Source organism: Equus caballus, chromosome 12, assembly GCF_041296265.1.
Source record: "Equus caballus isolate H_3958 breed thoroughbred chromosome 12, TB-T2T, whole genome shotgun sequence".
NCBI lineage: Eukaryota > Metazoa > Chordata > Mammalia > Perissodactyla > Equidae > Equus > Equus caballus.
In genome coordinates, this window is record NC_091695.1 from 29,264,290 (window position 1) to 29,287,203 (window position 22,914).

Below are 22,914 nucleotides of genomic sequence, written 5' to 3' on the forward strand. Positions count from 1 at the left end.
GAGAAAAATAAATCAAATTGCAATGAGATATGACCTCACTCTGGTCAGAATGACTATAATTAACAAGACAGGAAACAGCAAATGTTGGGGAGGATGTGGAGAGAAGGGAACCCTTGTACACTCCTGGTGGAAGTGTAAACTGGTGCAGCTGCCATGGAAAACAGTATGGAGTTTCAGAAAATTATGAAATCAGAAAATTAAGAATGGATCTACCATATGATCCAGCTATTCCACTGCTGAGTCTTTATCCAAAGAACTTGAAAACACAAATTCATAAAGATACATGCACCCCTATGTTCATTGCAGCACGATTCACAACAGCCAAGACTTGGAAGCAACCTAGGTCCTGATCAAGGGACAAATGGATAAAGAAGATGTAGTATATATACACAATGGAATACTACTCAGTCATAAGAAATGTTGAAATCTGGCCATTTGTGACAACATGGATGGACCTTGAAGGTATTATGCTGAGTGAAATAAGTCAGACAGAGAAAGTCAAATACTCTATGATCTCACTCTTAAGTAGAAGATTAAAAGAAAGGACAAAGAAAAAGATAACAACAGAGACTGGATTTCTGGTTACCAGAGGGGAAGTGGGAAGGGAGGAGGGCAAAAGGGGTGATTAGGCACACATGTGTGGTGACGGATCGTAATTAGTCTTTGGGTGGTGAACATGATGTGATCTACACAGAATTTGAAATATATTTTAATGTACACCTGAAAGTTTTATAATGTTATAATCCAATGTTACTTCAATAAAAATAAATAAATAAATTCTAAAAACCATGATTAAGTAGAACTGATGTCATACTCTTATATAAATTCCTTTCCTTCCATTCCACAAATTCAATGAACAAACACTAATAGCTTCTTACAGGTCAGGCACTTTTCTAGACACTGCGAATATAATGGAGAATTAGATCTGCTAAGTTCTCTGGAGCTCTTTAATGCACTGTGGTAAGGGAAATGACAAAGAAGTGCACATAGGAAAAAAATATTTATTGGCTTAGATACAGCTTTTCCTTTTTCAACTAGTCAAACTAACTTATGTCTGAGGCAATAGTATGAACAGTTAGACAGGTAGTTCCAGATTCTTACCCTTGCTGTAGGCATATATTGGAGCTTTAAAAATAAGACTGTATAAGTTCTAGGTCACATCCAACTGTTAGGAAGTCACAGGGAGTGAAAGACAATGAAGATCCTTAAAACTAAGTCTCTACACATACTGAATGGTTGTGTCCCTGTTGCCTACTGCATGTCTGGACACCACAGTCCTATCTTTCATCCCATTGCCTGGACACCAAGAACTTCTACAGTATTTCACGTTTGTGCCCTGCTTGCTGTCAATTGCTCTTTAAGGACTATGTTCTATCTGCTTAATTTCTTGCTGGTGTTCCTTCTCAATATCGTTGTGCCAGGTAGCTGATCCTTTGTGCCTGTGCCATCTTGCTATACTCGTCTATTTCTGGTTGAGGCATGACAATATGTGACAGCAAATATTTTAAGAAAATATCTCAATTATATTCTTGCAGCTTGATCCACAATCTGTAATCAGGCTATCCCCTTTCAGAAAGCATGAGTCTTCTCTTCAGTCTTCTCATGGATGACTTCATCTCTTGGTTCCTCAGGGTGTAAATCATGGGGTTCAGAACAGGGATGATGATAGTGAAGGTGATGGAGACAGCTCTGTCCATGGGGAGGGCAGTGAAGGGCCGGGCATAGACATAGATGCAGGGAACAAAGTGCAGTGTCACCACAGTGATGTGGGCTGTGCAGGTACAGATGGCTTTCTTCCTGCCTTCTCCAGTTTGAGTTCTCAGCATCATCAAGATCACTGTGTATGACACAAGAAGAAGGACAAACCACAGGATAGTGACCAGGCCATTGTTGGAAATCATTAAAAGCTCAATGACAAAGGTGTCAGTGCAGGCGAGTTTGAGCACCTGCGGGACATCACAATAGAAGCCATCAACAACATTAGGTCCACAGAAGGGGAGGGGTGGCAAAAGGGAGATCTGCACAATGGAGTGGACAAAGCCCCCCATCCAGGAAGCCACAATGAGGGCAGTGCATCTCCCCCTATGATGGTCACATAGTGCAGGGGCTTGGAGATGGCCATGTAGCAATCAAAAGCCATCACAGAGAGAGAAAAAATGTCTGCTCCACCGAGGAGGTGGAAGAAAAACATCTGTGTGATGCAACCGTTGAAGGAGATGGTCTTTCTCCTTGAAAGAAGGTCAGCTAGGACCTTCGGAGCAGTGATGGAGGAGAAGCAGATGTCCAAGACAGAGAGACTGCGGAGCAGGAAGTACATGGGGGTGTGAAGGCGAGGCTCACAGGTCACAGTGATCATGATGGCAACATTTGCTAACACAGTTGTTACATAAATCACAGCTAAAAATAAAAATAAGAGCAAGCTTAACTCTTGAGACTGGGTAAGGCCACAAAAAATGAATTCAGACACCCTGGTATGATTTCTCAGGGCCATTGGATGATATTTCCTCCTCCAAGTACAGCTTGGAAAGAAATAATATTACTTAGGTAATGAAATCAAAGTTTTACCTCATACAGAAAATGAACATACAGAAATATATCTTATTCTTCATGAACTAGCTGTGTTACCAGGGAAATCACTCAGTTCTACTTGCTTCAGTTCCCTCATTAGTACAAGTTGAGTTTTGAGCTAGATCATTTGCTTTCCTACCGTACTTGATTGGGGACTTTGTGATCTTTTAAAGTTCACCCCTAGAAGTTGCTGAGGAAGAGATCTAAGGAAGGCTTTATGGAAGGAATTATGGGTTCCCTACATCTTCGTGAATCAGAGCAGCTCTGATTTTATTCAAGTTTCACTTTGTTTCTATGGCTTAAAAGCCATTGGAATAAATCAACCCTCAAATGCCTTTCAGTAACAAGATGATATGGGTCAATTTGAACAGCATATTATTGTTTTAAAAGCTACTGCACACTTAATTACAATAAAATTTCCTAATATCCCTCTGAGTTTAGGGAGAAAGCTGTTATTCCCACTTTAATAATACCAAAACTGAAATCAATAAGTATAAGCCAATTTTCCAAAGTAATTCAGAAAACCAGTGGCAGAGAAAAAGTAACACAGTTTTCTTCTGTCTCTTAGTTCTAGGATCTTTCCATTATACCACACTGCCTGCCAGTTTCAAAATATATAAATCCATGAATAATTTGTGTAAGGAACACTCTACAGAACTTTCAGTGGTGAGTTTTATTAGCTCCTCAATTTCCTCTTTCCATCGATGGAATTTTAGACCTTTCAGAAATGACATCTTCTCTTCAATGTTTTATTTCATTTCATAGATACTAAGAGGTCAAGGGTAAATGATGAATTTAACACAAAGAAGTTGACAAAGATGGTGATGGAGATGATTATGTTCACAAAGGTCCAGACATGCATACATAGAGAACGAGCATGAAATTCAAGGTTACCACAGAAATGTAGGCAGTACAGGTAAATGTGAATTTCCTCCTGTGCCCTTCCTATAAAAGATAAACAGTTTCTAGTGAGCTTGGGATTTTCACTTTCTGATGGAGTAAGATAAACACAAGATGGAAGCAATGGTTGTTCCCCATCCCTGAGGGTTGGTATGTTCTCTTACTATAGAGTCGTGGCTGAGGAGGAAGGGGCAGATCCAACTTAGAGGATTTTTATTTCCTTGTATTTTTCCCGTATGAGTCAGGAGTAAGCAACCTTTGGTTGTTTGAAGATCAATTAAGGAAAAATAAAGTTCTTAAGAGGCCCAAGTGACAAGTATAAGATCACACAGGAAGCTAGTGATGGAGTTAGACTTTGATATTCAGCCCATGTCATTTCAATAATTTATAAGAAGATTTATGATGGTGGCAGTGGCCACAAAGTTAACTCAGAGTTATAGGTAAAAGCCATCCTCAGCCTAAGCATCTGCCTGAATCACCTGGCATTACCTTATTGATAGATGGTCACTGTCCAGATCAGTGCCCAACTGGGAAGCATCATGATTGGTCTGTGTAAAAACAAACTTTGGGAAGGTAAGAGTCTTGAAAAACTATGTGGATAAATAAGCCCAAAACACATGTTGCCTCTCATTTGCTCTGGAGAATTTGATGACTTGTCTTGTTTTCCCAGTTTATTCAGTCTCTGAGGGCACACTTACCTCCACAGCATGTACTGATAGGCAGTATGTTTTATCCAAAAGACTTATATTGAGCCACCCACATGCAAGAGACCTGGGCACTGTTAAAACTCTCCTGAGGGTACTACTTTTTTCACTTCTCTCAATTTGTCCCATTCTCCTCATCCTCACTTAAACCTTTATCGCTTCTCCTCAGATTGTTGCAGGAGTTCTGTAACTGGTCTCCTTTTCTTCGGTGTAGTTTTCTCTAATTCATCCTCTCTGTTGTTTGCAGAAATATCTTCACAAGTCATAAATGGGACCATTTGTTCCCTTGCTGGAAAATTTCTAGTAGTTCCCTATTGCTTATAGAATAAAGATTAAACTTTTCTTATAGCATCTAAGACTTCCCTCCATCTTCGATATTATCTAGTGCCCTGTTTCCTTTGATTCTGTTTCAGGTGTTTAAATGTTATACACATTCTTATGCCTTTGGATCTGTGATCCTGTTGCTCCCTCTACCTACCGTATCCTCCCTACTCTCAGAATCTCCCATCTATCCGTCTTCACAAACACTGACCTTTCAACACTCGGGTCCAGAGACTCCTCTTCTGTGAAAACTTCCCTGACACCCCTTTGTGACTCATTCCCTGCACTGACTTCTCTTCTGGTATTTTTAACAGTTTCGTCTAATTATATGTCTCTTTTCCCATAGCACACTATAATTTCCCTATTATACCTCAAGTTCATCCTGTCTGCTCAGTATTTCATCCATCCTAATATCATCAAATCTTCACTTAGTATGGGGCATGCGTTAGGTGCTCAATAAATGTTTTGTTGCTTTTTTAAAGATTGACACCTGAGCTAACATCTGTTGCCAATTTTCTTTTTTTCCCTTCTTTTCCCCAAAGCCCCCAAGTACATAGTTGTATATTTCAGTTGTGAGTGCCTCTGGTTGTGCTGTGTGGGATGCTGCCTCACCGTGGCCTGAGGGGTGCCATGTCCATGCCCTGGCTCTGAACCGGCAAAACCCTGGACTGCCCAAGCAGATTGCATGAACTTAACCACTCGGCCACAGGGCCAGGCCCTCAATAAATGTTTCTTAAATTTATAAATCTAGCTGGTAAGTGCACATCATTACTTATAAGCATTGGCATTGGAATGTGAGCGAGGGAGAAGGATCTTGAAGAACACAGGCTAAGAAACTCTTTTGTTAACATCTTTGACATGGCCTGAGGGATGCCAGATAGAGATTTGTTTTCTGATCCAGGCTATAAAACACCTTTGTGACCTTGAGAAAGTCACATTGCCTCTCTGTTCCTTGGATCCTCAGTTGTAAAATGTGAGGGCAATCTAATGTGATGCGGTGTAGGGCAATGTTAAGAGTTTTCAGGTAGGGCAAATTTGGGTTGGAATTTTGCCTCTTCCTCATTTGTTACATGGAGCAAGTTCTTTATTTTCCTTCAATTTATTCCTCTGCAAACTGGGAAGCATACCACTTACTTCAATGGGTGGCATAAGGAGTAACTATGATCATGTTTGTAAAGTACCAAGATCAGAGTGGACATTCAATTAACTTGATTCCTTTCGCTTTTTCCTGAAAACAGAATCTGACCTGCCTATCATGAGGGTTATTTATGAAGACATATGTAGAATATTCTATTGAATCGCAATAAAATGTGATTCAATAGAAGTACAACTTCTCTTTGAACCAACTTAACTATTTTTGTTTCCATGAACTTGCATGAATTAACCAAGTGGACTTGAGCCTTCAGCCCTGGGTCATTGGGTTCAGGAATAAGACAGGCTCTGGATCAAAGGCTAAAGAGACCCAATGAGTCATGGGCAGTGTATGGAAATAGGGTTGCCTTTGAAACCTCCACAGTTTTTAAGATAATTTGAGGTTAAGATTATGTTTTTTAAGGAAGCACCAATGTTGTGGAAAGAGGCTCCATGATCCCATGGACAAACCCTAAGCTAGAATAAAATCTGCTCCTTATATGCAACTCAATTGTTCCATCAAATACGAGCTGCTTTCTCTTTTACCATGCTGACTCCATCTCTGTGGCTCCTTCTTCTTAAGGAGACATTCCTCCTTTTCCAGTATTTAAAATCTACTTCTTTGTTTTCCGTTACTAAAATTTTCAGCTATTTTTGCAATATCTTATACACTAGGTACATTTTCATGCACATCCTATCCATGTATAATCCACAATGTCTCACACTCTGACAGTTCAATATTCTTACCCAAATCCTTCAGTATCCAAGCTGGAATTTATGCCATCTGAGACTGGATATCTGGGCCTCAGTGTGTATGGTTCTGGGGAAATATCATGTTAGAAGTTGAAGTCCTTCTGCAGGTTAGTTACATTAGACTTCGGTATCTTCTCTTAAAACTTCACATTGGAAAGGGCAGACTGAGGGAGTTACATCATCATGGCTCTTCATCTGGTCCCAAAGCATCCCTATCACATACAGTAGTCCCTTAGGCTCAAGCCTAATATGAGAATTAGCAAAGGGAATTTTATTATATCTGAGTGTGGAAATAGAATGGACATTCTTATGACAGTGTTGGAGTTCGAGTGGGAGTTATTAAATATTTTCCAAGTCATTATTGGACACAAATCCACTCATATGTGCACACACATACATATGCATGCACTTACAGACACACACAAACAAAGATGCCCACATTTCTATGCTTTCCAAATTCTTGCAAGGCCCCAGAAGACATACGCTATTTATTCTGTGATTCTTTGAATTTTGGGGAAACATGTTAATAGAAATATCTAATGCCATGTTATCATTCATTCTCAGTGTGGGCAATGTGACCAAGGGGGCAAAAATTGGTTATTGGTAGCCAAAAAATCTTAGATATTGCAATGATGTGTGGTCCTTCAAAGATCTTTGGTGTGTAAAAAGATATACAGTATATCTTTGGTATTACATTTTCTTGTGGGAAAGCAATTAGTAAAAATACCTAATAAAGCTCCTTGGGGGGGGGCAATAATTTTAAAAAGTTTGAGAAGCACTGCCATGTGGTTAAGAGTCTTGGCCCAATGTCTCTGTCTTGTAGGACTCAGAGAAAATCACAAATGTATGTCATCTACTAGGACCATTTTGCAAGTATTAATGCATCATAACAATTTCAAAAGAATGGTCTATATGTTGAAGTTTCCTGAGATTTCTTATTCCTCTTGGCCAATTTTTTAATGACTTTTGGAGGCTGAAGGGTAGAATTTGAAGCAGGAATAAAGAGAGAAGGGAGATTTATTGTCTCTCTACATAATTACATTTTTAGAATCGTCCTCTTTGGAGAGAGGTGGATTACAAAGAAGACCCAGTGGCTATTCCTAAATGGCCCTGCCTACAATGTGTTTCTTTTCTCTCCTGCTACAAAAAATGGATCTTGAGTGTGTGAAAAGGTATTTTTTTTTTTACCAGTGATTTATCTTGAATTGTCTGTGCATATATAGACAAAACTATAGTTTTCCTCCAGCTATAAAAGCCCTGGGAGTGAAGTGGAGAGAAGATAGAGGGAATAAAGAAGTTTAAGTTAACAAAAAATAAATTATCTTTGTGGATTTTGTGCAGATATAGCCCCAATTTGTACAAGTACTTTTGAGATTAATTTGAGTGAGAAAATCAGTAGAATGGATCTGAGAATAGTGAAATATATTGAAATAAGTTGAAGATTCTGTACTCAAAATATTAAATCAAGAAGTGATTTTAATAATCAACTGGGAATAATCAGAGAAGGCAGAGAAATCTCAGAGACACTAGAGAAAGCATGTGAGAAAGAAATACATCCATATTCTGTATATATGTACATTTAGGAATATTATAACAGGGAAATCGTTTGTATGCCTGATTAATTCCAGGAGCAATGCTAGTTTTTGCAGCTATCATCCTCTCAACATTTGTAATTCTTCACTCTCTTGGCAACCTTGTGAGTAGACAATGTTATTTCCATGTTACAGGTGGTAAAAGTGAGGTAAAGTATGTTGGCATGAGAGTCACAGATTACAACAAAATAGCATTAGGTTATTGATTTTAGTCTTATACCTCATTCCTCTCCCCAGTCTGCAAGCCCAATATCTCATGTTGTTCAACCTCATCTCTTCTTTTTGTTTCTATATTCCCTCTAATAGAGTTAAGTGTCTATGAGGATGTAGAGAAATGACCGTGGAGAAAAGAGATAGCTGTCTCTTACTCCCAGGATAGCGGTTTGAGAAAAACTAATCAGAGTTAGATTTCCATCTCAATCTGACTGCTCACCCCAGTTTACTGCTCTCAGAAAACCCAATCCTTCTCTGAAGTCTCTTCATGGCTGATTTCATCTCTTGGCTCCTCAGAGTGTAGATGATGGGGTTCACCATGGGGGTGATGACCGTGTTATTGATAGACACAGCTATGTCCATGGGCAGTGTAGTGAAGGGCCGGCAGTAGATGTAAATGCAAGGCACAAAGTGAAGAGTCACCACCAGGATGTGGGAGGTGCAGGTGGTGAGGGCCTTGTGCCGGCCCTCCCCAGAGTGAGATCTCAGCATCACCAGAATAATAGTGTAGGACCCCAGGAGCCCGAGGAACCACAGGAGTGTCACCAGCCCATTGTTAGAGATCATAAGGAGTTCCAGAGCAAAGGTGTCAGTGCAGGCCAGTTTAACCACTTGGGGCACATCACAGTAGAAGGCATCTAGGACATTGGGACCACAGAAGGGGAGTGGAAGTAAGAGAATTATCTGGACAATTGAGTGCAAACCACCACCCACCCAAGAGGCGACCACCAAACCCACCCACATCGATCTCCTCATAATGGTCACATAATGCAGAGGTTTGGCAATTGCAAGGTATCTGTCATAGGCCATCACAGAGAGGAAAAAAATATCTGCCCCACCAGCAAAGTGGAAGAAGAAGATCTGTACCACGCAGCCATGGTAAGAGATGGTTTTCCTCTCTGATAAAAGATCCACCAGGAACTTGGGAACGGTGACAGCTGAAAAAACAATGTCCAGGACTGATTTGTTCCTCAGGAGAAAGTACATGGGAGTGTGGAGGTGGGACTCACAGGTGATGGTCAGCACAATGAGTGTGTTACCCAGCACAGTTGTTACATACACAGCAAGGAAGACCACAAACAAGCAAAACTCTAGCTCCCGGAAGCGAGTGAGTTCCAGGAAGACAAATTCCTTCACAGTGGTGTGGTTGCTCTGGCCCATGATGGGGACTACCCTCTGCTAGCTCTACCTTAGGAGAAGATATGTTAGGATTAGGAGTATGCAGTCATGAGGCGGCAATATCATTTATCATATATTGTTATAAGGCTCTTGCAAGTATCCAGATCATAACGACTACTCAGAAAAACTGTGCTAGAGTCTCCCTTTTCATTGTGTGGAAACTCTTTATCCTGGTGATTTTCCTTTCTTGTTGTAAAACCCTAGGTTGACAAGAAGAACCATCACACTCCTATGTCCTTACTCTGACTAGAGGGAGATGGAAAGGCTATGGTCATTTGACCATGGCTTATTTTCTATCCTGCAGGAATAACTTCTTTACATGTATGCAAAGCTTTATAATTTACTAAAAGCTTTCACCTGCAACATTTCATCTTGATTTTGATTCTTGTGGTGTCTCTGTGGGCTCTGTAGAGTAGTTATGATCATCTCCATTTTACATAGGAGAAACTGAAGCTTAGAGCAGTTAATGACTTTCCCACATTTGCAAAATCACAAAGTTAATAAGTGGCAAATCAAGGATTTGAACCCAAATAATTTTTCTGACTTGACAGAGACTCCCTTCTTGACGAGATTTTAGTTAGGCCCTTCTGAGCCCTCTTCTCAACTAGGTGTCAACCTCGACCTTACACATTTTTCCTGGATAAACTCAGTTTTAGCAAGAATCCTGCTAAATCAGTTTAGCAAGAAGCCCCTACCCTTGATATCTGATCAAATTTCTCAACCCCCACCCTAGACATCTAACTCCTTGTATCAAAGTTCTTGGCTTGTCTTTAGCAAGAATCCTGTTAAGCCAATTTAGCAAGAATCCCCCTATCCTTGCATTCTCCCTTTAGTAATTCTCTATCCACTGACCCTCTCCCTCTGTTCATTGGCTATAAATCCCAACTTCTCCTCATTGTATTTGCAGTTGAGCTTAATCTCTCCCCTCTATTGCAATAGTCTTGACCTCTACTGCAACAGTCTTGGATAAAATCTGTCTTGCCATTTTTAACAAGTGGCTGGTGAATAATTTTTATTTAACAGTCTCCAGAGGTTTTTCCACTGTAGCATTCTGCCAGATCAGAGAGTGTGGGGCTTACTTTGCTATATCAGAATTATAGTGGGTAGATTAACTTTACAGTTAATTAAGTAGCTTGACTAGTTAATCCTCATCTCCTTTCATACAGGAGAGAAGAATCAGGCCCTCATAAGTACTCCTCCATGTGCTCTGAGACACTTGGATCTCACTTGGTCCACAAGGCTCTTGGTTGAGTGTAGAGCTGCAATCATAATTCAGAGCACATGAAATCATCACAAACAAACTCATCATTAAAACTTCCAGACCTCAGTGGTGACTTAATCTGATCCTCCTTACTTTAGGGGTGAATGGAGAAGGGTATTTATTTTTCTAGAATCAGTCTATGGATTGGTGAAAGAGACATAACTTTAATAAAAATTTTCCGAGTCCTCTTTGAATTTTTGCCATGAGAATACTTAATATCTACCCTTTAAACAAATTTCAAGCATACAATAAAGTATTGTTAACTATAGTGCATTACATTTCCAGGACTTATTCACCCTGCATTACTGAAACTTTGTACCGCTCATATCCCTTGACTAGCATCTTCCCATTTCTCTCTACCCCAAGCCTCTGGTGATCACCATCCTACTCTCTGCTTCTCTGAGTGGAAGACATTATGCTAAGCGAAATAAGCCAGCCACAGAAAGACAAACACTGCATGATCTCACCTATAGGTAGAATCTAAAACAGTTAAACTCTTGCAAAGATAGAGAATTTTAACCTGGGATTAAATATAACCTCAAATTCCAGGGATTTTCTTCTGTTGCTATGTTGGCAAGTAAGGTTTTTTCAAATCAGATATCTGGCCATCAGAGGACAAAACTCTCTTAAATATGAATATTTGTATGTCCAAGGACTCTCATATTGCAGATAATTTTTAAAAATTCAAATAGTTGAGATGACCCAAAGCCAGTTCAACAGTAGAAAGTAAACAGTTTTGGCATTCAAAGCAATGGAAGCATATCTGAAGAAAATAGGATAAAAAAGAGAGTAGACTAGATAAAAAAAGAACAGAGCACAATCCCTGAAATAAAAACATAATAAAGCACCCTGCAAATGACCTGTTTAGTGGCATTTCTTTTTTTCAGTTCTGTTACAGTTGAGGGTATTTTATGGTTTAATTTGAGGAGTTCAGACATGCAGAAAGCTTCTTAAATAAAAATCTTCTCTGTTGATTTTCCTAGATTTCTGATTTCACCATTAGAACCATTTAATTCCTGTGGAAAAGTGAATTTCCTCTCTAAGGGTTCTTTTAATATGATACAATAAGAATCCTACTTTAATATCCCATCATAACACAGTACCTGGAGGTGGTATTCTGGAATTTTTTACTGCCACCTAGCAAACAACAGAAAGCTACTCAAATTATGTTATTTCCCTTTATAAAAGGTGTCTACAAAGAAGAGCCCACCTTAGGATTGTATTGAGGGCAAGATATATTAGCTTCCCAACTTGAAACTCCAAGGGAAACATTTGTCCTAGACCCAAGTGTCAGGGACAGCTCCCCTAGGAGACCAGTAAGATCTTCCTCTTAGACAATGAAGACTACGTACTGGGCCATTTCTCTTTTGTCTTCCATACACTCAAAAACCTATATATGGGTTAATTTCCTACTCCATACTTTCTCAATTGTAATCTCTTAACAGTTTCCTACTTATATTTTGTTGTTTTGTTACGTGTTTTGCTGTTGTTTCTGTAAGATCTCCCTAATCCTTTGTAGACGTGATGGGTAAATACATTGGTTACTAAGGTAGAGACTGATTTTCATAGGTATAAGGCAATCAGCCATGTCCAGAACAAGCATTGGTTATGAAGGCAAGATTGGAATGGGCGCTAGGCAGGAAATCATAGCAGTCTTGGCCGACAGGGGTTGAAAAGGTAATATGGAAACTAAGGATGGGTGTGTAGCATTGGGAGTCAGGCTTGTAGAATCTACAGGAGGTGAGGGGCCACAAAAATCATACATTGCCACCTTCAGTTTGCCTAGTTGGGCCCTCATTACTATTTTCAAATAATGCTGCACTCAGCATTTTGGAAATGCGTTTTTGTGTACATCTGTAAGTCCAGACATGAACTTTACCGGGTCTAGGTCTAGTCAAAAATTACTTTAGTTTTCTAATTTTAACTAATGATTAAGGTATTGTAAAGAAACAGCCTAATTCTAATTGTGGTTGGATGTTTGATTTCTTTTTATAGATGGATGTTATAAGCCAAAATAAATTACAACACATTTTAACTTGAAATGGAAGACTGAAGAGTTTGTCATCTTGATGATACAAATGCCAAAAAAACAAATTTATTATAACATTCGAATAAAATTTAAGTAATTGTTTTTTATAATTTTGGGGTTGAGAAGAACTTTGTAAGCATTACACCAAAGATTACCAAAGACTATTAGATTTGGTTGAATAAAAATATGAAACTTCCATGTTTCAAAAGCATTAAAAATAAGTTAAAAACTAAAAATGAATGAAAAACTTGGGAAAATGTATGTAAAAAATAATACAAAATAAGTTTACTACTTTTGCTATAAATAGAGCTTTTATCATTCAGTGAGAAATGTATACTTTAAAACAAAAGTGGGTCATGATTCACAGAGAAATATAGTTGGTCAGCTCATATATGAATTGATGTTCAATTATACTATTAAGCAAAGAAATGAAAATTAAAATTGCAATGAGATATCAATTTTCACCTGAAGTATTGGTCAATGTTTAAACGACCCATTATTTGCATGGATATGGGGAAGGAGATATATGGTTGGTAGGAGTGTACAGAGGGACAAACTTTCTGGGGTCATTCTTGAAATATGTGCCAAAACTTAAAATGTGCAAGTCCTTTGACTCAGGAATTCTATCTTAGGAAGTTATGCTAAACAGTTAATAAATCAAGTGCTTAATGCCATAAGTGCAAAGAAAGTTTGTGACAGTACAGATTATAAGAAATAAGAATTTAGATTAATATCTGATATATAAAACTTGTTCAATAAGTTACTGTACAATAGAATAATTCAGTATTTTTGGCCAACAAAATTGATAATGTAGAACTTTACTCTTAGATGTGGTAAGAGTCCTTTTTAGTGATAGGTTGAAGTGCTGACTGTATCACATACTGTTACTTTTGCAAATAAATCTATTTTTTTTGTGAGGAAGATTAACCCTGAGCTAACATCTGTTACCAATCCTCCTCTTTTTGCTGAGGAAGACTGGCCCTGAGCTAACATCCATGCCCATATTCCTCTACTGTATATGTGGGACACCTACCACAGCATGGCTTGAGAGGTGGTGCCCTGTCTGCACCCGGGATCTGAACTGGCGAACCCTGGGCCACTGAAGCAGAACATGTAAACTTAACCTCTATGCTACTGGGCAGGCCCCAAAATCTATATGTTTAAAAGAAGTCTGGAAAGATGTCTACCTCAATAGTAGCAGCTATTATCTGTGGGTATTTGGATTTTGGTAATCTAATTTTTAAAATAGATTTTAAATGGCTTCTGATTTTGAAAATTAGAAAAAGCGTATTAACATACACTTTGAAGTAAAAGGTTTTCCTCATTAATTTGAGCTCTGATGTTATGCCTCTTGTGTTTTTCTTTTCCATTTCCATAAAATTGTCCTAAGAAAGGTAACTTATTAAGGAAAGAGATGTGTGGGGAAAAGAATTCTAATTATTCTCTCAGTGTGTTATGGTTCCATGAGACATTGGCTGGAGGCATCATATAGAGAGCCTCGGACCAGCCAAGTCAGGTCTCTAGAAACTGAGATCGAAGCTACTTACTGCTGGCTTCTCTTTTGAATGAATACAGTTCCACTTGCTCTTCTGGTCAATTACTTTAGAAGGTTCTAGACTATCAGGTGCGATGTCAGGTCAGGATGGAATGGTGGATTGTCTATTTTGTAACCTCAGGGTTGCATTATGAAACTTAGAGGCCCCTTGTTCAAAAGACAATAGTCTTTGAACTGAGATTCAAGTATTTTAAATTTTGGCTGGATGGGCCTGAGCAATTTAACTTTTATGCATCTCAGCATCTTCTTCCATAGAATGGGGAGCATATGCCTTGCTTTGCAGTGGGGTTTACTTGAGATAATCTAGCACTTTTTACTGCCTGTCATTATGTACCTATTTATTTCTGCCTCTTGCTCCAAATGTAAACTCCTTGAAGGCAGGGACTTAGTTTTGTCATCATTGTTTCCCCAGCTCCTACTGGCACATAGCAATTATTCTGTAATTCTTTTTGAATAGATGATGAACGAATGGCTGGCCAGTGACTAACATGCAGTAGTTACTTAACAAGTCCTTGTTCTCCTTTATCTCCAGTCTCATCCCACTTCTGTCCCTCATTCACTTTTGTTGCTGTAAATTCAATGAAATGACAATTCACATGAGAGCACATTGTACACTTCAAAGCATTATACAAACATAGGGTGTTAATATCATCATAATGCTAATGGTATTATATAATTGTGTTTCTCACCCTGTTCCCAGCTGTCTTTGAATCTCTTTTTCATAAAGGAACTGGGCCAGTTATTTTCCCATATATTGTAAGTACTCCATAAATGTTTATGAAATTTGTTTTAATATAAAGGAAATCACCTTCTAATCAGAAGGTGTCTTGAGACGCCTAATATTTTATATGAGAGGCAGGAGATTTTAATCAGCCTAAGGCTTTCAGTTCTAAATGATGTACACTTCAAGAATTGCACATGAATATTTTACCTTTCAGGGACTGAAGACTGAACACTATCAAATAAAAAAATTATATGTGTGCTAAGCTGAGGTTGCCTGCACCTACCTTTGCATTAAAAAGGTGAGCCTGTCAGGTTCCCCATCTTCACTGCTCTGTTCGTCTTTACCCAAACACATGCACAGTCCACATTATTCCCTTAGACACTGAATTGGAAGTCTAATATAATAATCAGCATAGGGAATAGTGTCAGATATTTGTAAGAAACATAATTTTCAATGGAGAAGCTAGCAGTTGCAGATGCAATGGGAGTTATTAAAAGGTTACTAGGCAACATGTATATATATATTGGGATTTTTCCAACTAACTTTCTGTTATTGATTTCTAGTTTAATTCCATTGTGGTATGAGAGCATACTTTGTGTGATTTGTGACGGTCTGTTTTATAGCCCAGAATGTGGTCTATCTTGGTGAATGTTCCATGTGAGCTCGAGAAGAATGTGTATTCTGCTGTTTTGGGATGAAATATTTTATAAATATCAATTAGATCCAATTGATTAATGTTGCTTTTTAATTCAACTGTGTTCTGCATACTGAATTTATGCCTACTGGATCTATAAATTACCGACAGAAGGTATTGAAGTCTCCAAATATAATAGTGGATTGGTCTATTTCTCTTTGTATTTCTATCAGTTTTTACCATATCTATTTTGACACTCTAAGTGCATACACATTAAGGCTTGTTGTGTACTAGGAGAATTAACCTCTTTATCATTTTCATTATAAAAACCCTCTCCTAAGATGGGCATGGATGTTAGCTCAGGGCCAGTCTTCCTCAGCAAAAAGAGGAGGATTGGCAGCAGATGTTAGCTCAGGGTTAAACTTCGTCAAAAAGAAAAAAACCCTCTCCTTATCACTGATAATTTTCCTTGTTCTAAAGTCTGCTTTATCTCAAATTACTATACAGTCATGCACTGAATGACATTTTGATCAACGATGGATGTGGTGGTCCCACAAGATTAATACCATACAGCCTACATGTGTAGTAGGCTATACCACCTAGGGTTGTGTAAGTACACTCTATGATGTTTGCACAACGACGAAATCACCTAAAGACTCTTTTCTCAGAACTATCTCCCATTAATTGACACATCACTGTATCTTCTCCAGTTTTCTTCTGGTATATCTTTCTCGACTGAATTATTTTTAATCTGTGTCTCTATATTTAAAGTGAGTTTCTTGTAGAAAACATATAGTTGGGTCTTTTTTAAAAAAATCCACTTTGGGGGCTAGCCCAGTGGTGCAACAATTAAGTTTGCATGTTCCACTTTGCCGGCTCGGGGTTAGCCAGTTCAGATACTGGGTGCGGACCTATGCACCGCTTGTCAAGCCATGCTGTGGCTGGCGTCCCACAGATATACAGTAGCAGAAGTGGGGCTGGCCCTGTGGCACAATGGTTAAGTTTGCACGTTCTGCTTTGGCGGTATGGGGTTCATGGGTTGGATCCTGAGTGCAGAGATGGCACCGCTTGGCAAACCATGCTGTGGTAGGCGTCCCACATAGAAAGTAGAGGAAGATGGGCACAGATGTTAGCTTAGGGCCAGTCTTCCTCAGCAAAAAGAGGAGGATTAGTGGCAGATGTTAGCTCAGGGCTAATCTTCCTCAAAAAAAAATCTACCTTGCACTCTCTGTCATTTAATTGGTGTATTCAGACTGTTTGCATCAGCAGGTGGCTTAAGAAAACTTCCTATTGTAAATGACAGCTCACTTTCAGCAAAGTAAAGCACAGCTATAGAACAAACTATGTGTTTGTTCTATAACCATCACCCAGATTGGGAAATGAAACATTGCTAACACTTCAGAAGCCTTAGAATGTTACACCCCGTCCATTTCCTTACCACTAGATCTAATGCCAATCCTGACTTTTGTGGTAACCACTTGCTTGTCTTTTATTATTTTAGCCACTTATGCACCCATAAACTATAAAATTAATTTTGTCTGTTTTTGAACTTTATATGCATTAGGTAACATTTTAGGTATTATTTTGTGCCTGGCATCTTCTGCTTAACAGTATGCTTCTGAGGTCAATCCATGTTGTTGCATGTAGCTATAATTTGTTTACACTTATCACTATATGATATTCCATTGGATAATATAGCTCCATTATTCAACCACATCTTTATGGACATTTAGATAGTTTAGTATTTGGAGCTTTTATGAACAATGCATTGTGTTAGTCCAGGTCTTCCAAGAAGCAGAAACCAAGCAGAATTGAACATAGAGGGTTTTAGTAAAGGAAATTCCTGTGAGAGGAAATGTGAAGGGAGCCAGGAAAGATTGGGGTTGATGTCAGACTATGATGTGAGCCTGATCCTAAGTGAAGGAGAGAGGGAAGAAATATTTGGGTGGAAGCCAAGTTTAGTTTTGACCCTTGTGCTGGCAGAAAGGGATGGTAAGAGAGTGTAGTGGTTTAATATTGAGTGGGCTTTAGAGATAAGACAGTACTTGTTTCTAATTCTAACTGTAATTAACAAGTTGTGTGACTTTGGGCTACAATTATGCCAACAGGTTATTTTTGAGGCTCAGTTTCTTTTCTTGATAGGAATGATATTGCCTATCCCATGAGGCTGCTGAGACTCCTGGTTCAGAGGGTGTATATAAAGTTTATGATATAAGATAGGCACAAAGTGAGTGCTTATCTAAAGGGGCATTTTAAGAACAGTGGCTCTTGGGCATGGATGGATTATATATCATGAGACTCCATGTTGACATATGCTAAATACAGAAGTGAGTCCACTCTGAGAGATAATGCAAGTTCAAAGGAAGATGGTGTTAGAGGTGATGTTGGGAGTTTGGTCTTCTTGAGATTGAAAACTCCATCAAGCGGCTCTTTTTAACCATTATTTTATTTTGTCCTTAAAAATTCAGTTTAGGGAGTAGCCTTGAGGAAGAACATTCAAAGTTTAAGGGTAAGATGTCTCAGCACCGTAAGTTTTATTTTCTATTAGACAAGTTGACATCAGAAGAAGAGGAGTAGGGATATCCTACCCTGAATGTTACTTTAGAAACAAATTAGAATTATTTATGATTGTTAGGGGTTTTTAACATAATTTCGATCCCTGGACTCTTATAGTGAAAGATGTAGAAACACCTTGAACTTGGAAGAGGTGATTCTTTCCTTGAGACAGGGGAAAGCCCCTCCTCTCACCATAAAACAGAAAATTCACTCTGCACACAGAACCACATGGAGAGATGGAAACCTAACATAAATTGCACAGATTACATATGTGTATATAATTTAATTCACACACCTATTTTGCAAAATAGATGTGAAAATTAGATGTTAATCAATTTTAAACTAGAATTACTTCCTTGGTAGATTTTAGAGAATAAGGATACAAGAGCATAAGTAACATCTATAAATTGTCAAAGCCGTCAACGTTTGGATCTGGGATTAGAACCTTGATCATCTGAGAAATATCCACCTTGCAGGTTACTGACCTGATCACATCAAACAGAAACTGTGAAGTGTCTGGTACAATGCTCCATGAATAGTAGACACTCAGTAAATATTAATTTCTTTACGTATATGTAGGGAAATGGTGGCAGGCATCTTGGGAGTTGATCCTTCTTCAATTAGATGATAATACTAAAACCAAAAAAACAGATAAGATTTTACTAGTGTGCAAGACCCAGATGTTTTGCATCTAGCTCATTTAATTATCTCTTGCCATTCTCAACTGTCTTAAAATGTGTGACTAAGTTTGAGCTTGAGCATCTGTACTGCAGTTTTGATTTGACAGGTGTCCTGGCTGTGAAAGTGAAATGGCATAAATTGCTATCAGCATTATGTAACCAGAACTGTCAACCTGAGTTTGAAGTTTGTCTGTGAGTGCGCCTTCTTCTGGTCTGAAACTTTTCCTCACTCAGTATTTCTTTTAACTTCTCAGGAAGCTTAGAAAGGTTTTAGCTTTCTCTCTCAGATCCTTACTGGACAAATGACTATGAAACTTAAAGAATAACTTCTTTTAAAAGAGAAAATTTGGCACTTTTAAAAGAGGACAAGCCTTAAACTAACAAATGAGTTTCAGATGGTATAATTCCAGGCATCAGCATGCAAATAAGGGGACGTTTGGAAGTGAGGCACCTCCTTTGTGCTTAAGATATATGTCACTTCCCAATTATTTGGGTAGGGGTCTGGAGCAAGCAACCTCCACAGGAACTTTTTTAAAATTTCTCTTCCTAGGAGCAGAACTTCAAACGTGGGTCAGGATGCCCATCAGAGGATGTCATCAGAAGAGCAGAAGAGAAAAGGGAAGAATCTGAGTTGAGTTTATGGGAAGACAGAAAGATTGGAGTAATTTATGGAGAAGAAATACTAAAGAAGTTCTTGTCATTTCACAAAGTCTTACAGTTCCAGGGGACTTGTAAATAAGACTCCATGGTACATACACGCAGAAAGAATGCAGACTGGATGTCATCACCTCTCCCTTCCCCTCTCTCCTGCCTCTCCCTCTTGCCAATCTATTCTATAACTACTTTATATTTTGATTTATTCTGCTTTCAATGCAGTCTAATCAGGCGCATCCAGCTCCTTCCCATCTCCAAGTTGCTCTCTAATCAGACTGAGAGAACTTGAAACTGGTGCGAGAAATGTGTGTTTGTGGGAAGATACTTGAAGCAAGAAGATAAAAGGAGATTGGAGAGAGATTGCAACCTCTAAGACATTCTTTTCTAGTGCCTATTATCATCTGTAGCTTTGGACAGTAGAGAAGTGGTTTTCAAAGTTCGTGGTTGGGGGTGCATTTGAGGAGATGGCTCTCTCTATCCTTGCAGATGAATCACCACATTTACAACTTGGCTGTCTCTACAAAGGAAGGATTTTCAGAATTCAAAATTCATGGCTGCATAAATTAATCACTCTCTGGGGTGTAAAAAGCATATCCTCATTTAAATTTTCTGAAAGCAGAGATAATTAATTTCCATCCCAGTGGTCAGACCCTGAGATTCCCCAGGGTTGATCTAACTCAGAATTTTCCTTTGTGGTCCATGAAGAAAAAACACAGGAACGTCTGGAAGAGAGAGCAAGGATAAACACTTAAATTCTGCCTTCTACACTTCCAAATAACTTGTTATCATAGAGAATCTCATAATTATTGAGTTTCTATTGTCTACCCAATGTTATGCTGGGAATTTTGCATATATTAACATATTAAATCCATTTACAGATGATTTGATGGGCACTGACACTCATAATTAGAAGGACACTGTGCACCACATCCTCGCATCATGAACTCATACTCTCTTCACCTCAGACGTTGTGACCTTTCCCTCAGGTGAGGGAGGGCAAAATGCACAGACTTTTCCTGGAAAATTTTGGTTTTGTTTTATTAAAAATATAGCACTATTTAGGGTGGCAGTGGAGAATATCTTTTCTATGGAGGAATCACATGCATACAAAAAATCAATAGAGGGGAAATTGGCAGAACATGGTTAAAAGCATAGACTTCCAGTTATAAGATAAATAAGTCCTGAGGATGCAACATACAACATGGTCACTATAGTTAACACTGCTATATGGTATATTGGAAAGTTGCTAAGAAAGTAGATCTTAAAAGTTCTCATCACAAGGAAAAAACTATTTTTTCTTTCACCTATAGGAGATGATGGATGTTAACCAAACTTATTGTGGTAATCATTCCACAACACACATAAGTCAAGTCATGGTACTGTACACCTTAAACTTGTACAGTGTCATATATCAATATATCTCAATAAAACAGAAAGAAATAACAGCAATAGAAGATGACAGACTCATAAAAAAGCAACTTACCAGTTAAATATAACATTAAAATTTTTATATATAAACATAAAATTAAGTGAAAATATGATTTTATTTTTAATATGTTAAATTAAAAGTTTATTATAAATTTTCATAATATTAATAAACTATTTAATTTTAATTTAATATAAATGTTAATTTAACATAAATATAAACATTTTAATTAATTTGCTTCACCACAGAACATAGAATTGGACTTTTAAAATTAAATAGCTAAAACAGTGAAAAGGTAGAGAGAAGTTGAATCTTGACTCATGTTATGGCCAATTAAAGGAAAGAAAGGCATTTGATTTAGAAAACAGGATATGACTTTCAAGGGCAAAAAGGTTGCTTCAGATCTTGATGATGTCACCAAGATGGCGGAGTGAGTAGTCTTCTTTGTCTCTCCCCCTTCGAATCTACAACTAATTGGACGTTCATCAGTTAACAAAGGATATCCATATAGCATCTCAGGACACCTGAGAGACCCGTGCTGCTATACATCGGAAGGTGGACAGACTTCCCCCTGGGAGGAGATGGAGATAGATGAAAACTCTCCGACCCCCGGCCCCCAGACAGCCTAGTACCTGCAAGCAGCTTTCTTCCAGCGGACTCCCCCATAGCATTGCCATGCACCAAGGGCAGGTGTGAGCATGCGCCAGGGGAGCCACAGTGGAAACAGGTGACTACAGCCCTACCTAATCCCCCCGTGATTACCCCTAAGCCCAGGGGGAAACTCCATGGTCCTGCACCAGCAGGGAAAGCCTCTACTTGCCATTAGTGGAGAGGCCCCACCCAGCATTCAGAACACCAGGAGGCTCCTGAAGAGGAGGATCCCAGGCAGGGCAGCAGCCTGCCAGCTGCTGCTGACTCACAGACTCTGGCTGTGTCCAAGAGGGGGCAAGGGACAGCCAGAGATCCCATTGGAGTGGCTGGGGGCTAGGTGGAGCTCCAGTGGCCTGGATCCACGGCCCAAGGGGAAACTCTATGGTCCCACAACAGCAGGCGGGAAAGCCTCTACTGGTGTTAGTGGAGAAGCCCTGCCCAGCATTCAGAACACTGGGAGGCTCTGGGAGAGGAGGATCCCAGGCAGAGCAGCCGCCCGTGAGCTGTCTCTGACTCACGGACTCTGGCTGTGTCCCAGAGGGGGCAAGAGACACCCACTGATCCTGTGGGAGTGTCCAGGGGATGGGTGGAGCTCCAGCTGCCTGACTCCATGGCCCAGGGGGAAAACTCACAGTCCCACAGTAGCCACAGTGAAAGCCTCTGCACAGCACTAGTGGAGAGGCCCCAACTGGCAATCACAAGGCTGGAAGGCCCTGGGGCAAAAGTAGCACAGCTAGGTAAGCTAACCACAGACTGCAAAAGATACCCATAGCTCTGCCGTGGCCTCTAGTGGACAAGTGAGATCTTGTGGGCCAAGAAAGTGACAGAGCTGCGAATATAGGTGATCCTGCTCCTGGACGCTGGGAAAGCCCATAACACCACTGCAGACCCTAAGGAGGGAGCGCGTCTAGGTGGTCTGCAACAGTAGGCACCAGCAGCCTGAGGCCCCCTTGTGATTGCCCCCACAGATGATGAGAGACCCCACAGGACCACTGTGACTATGAGGAGGGGCCCAGGTCCAGTCAGCAACACCTGACAGTGTTCCTGGTTGGTGCAGCCTAAACAGCTGCTCCCCCCTACACCAGTAGAAACAAGTGGAGGCAGTAACTAAGCTCTATCTCTATGCAGAGGCACAAATCCACGCCATCAAGCAGTATGAAAAAAAATATATTAAATCTCCAGCACAGAAGGAAAATGACAAGTACCCAGAAAACAATCCCAAAGACAATGAAATCTATAACCTAAATGATGATGAATTCAAAACAGCCATTATTAAAAAACTCAACAAGTTAAAAGAGAATACAGATAGACAACTCAATGAGTTCAGGAGCTATGTCACAAAAGAGCTTGACACTATAAAGAAGAACCAATCAGAAATACTGG

The 22,914-nt window shown here is 39.4% G+C and overlaps 1 protein-coding gene and 1 pseudogene across 1 annotated transcript; both read right to left on the reverse strand.

Moving 5' to 3' along the window:
- Nucleotides 1-1,559: 1,559 nt before the first annotated feature.
- Nucleotides 1,560-2,491, reverse strand: LOC138916826 (olfactory receptor 4D11-like; annotated as a pseudogene).
- A 5,907-nt stretch (nucleotides 2,492-8,398) lies between these two features.
- On the reverse strand, nucleotides 8,399-9,343 carry LOC138916827 (olfactory receptor 4D6-like). The gene has a single exon (XM_070230438.1). It carries the CDS (start codon nucleotides 9,341-9,343, stop codon nucleotides 8,399-8,401), a length of 945 nt encoding a protein of 314 aa, XP_070086539.1.
- Nucleotides 9,344-22,914: the final 13,571 nt, after the last annotated feature.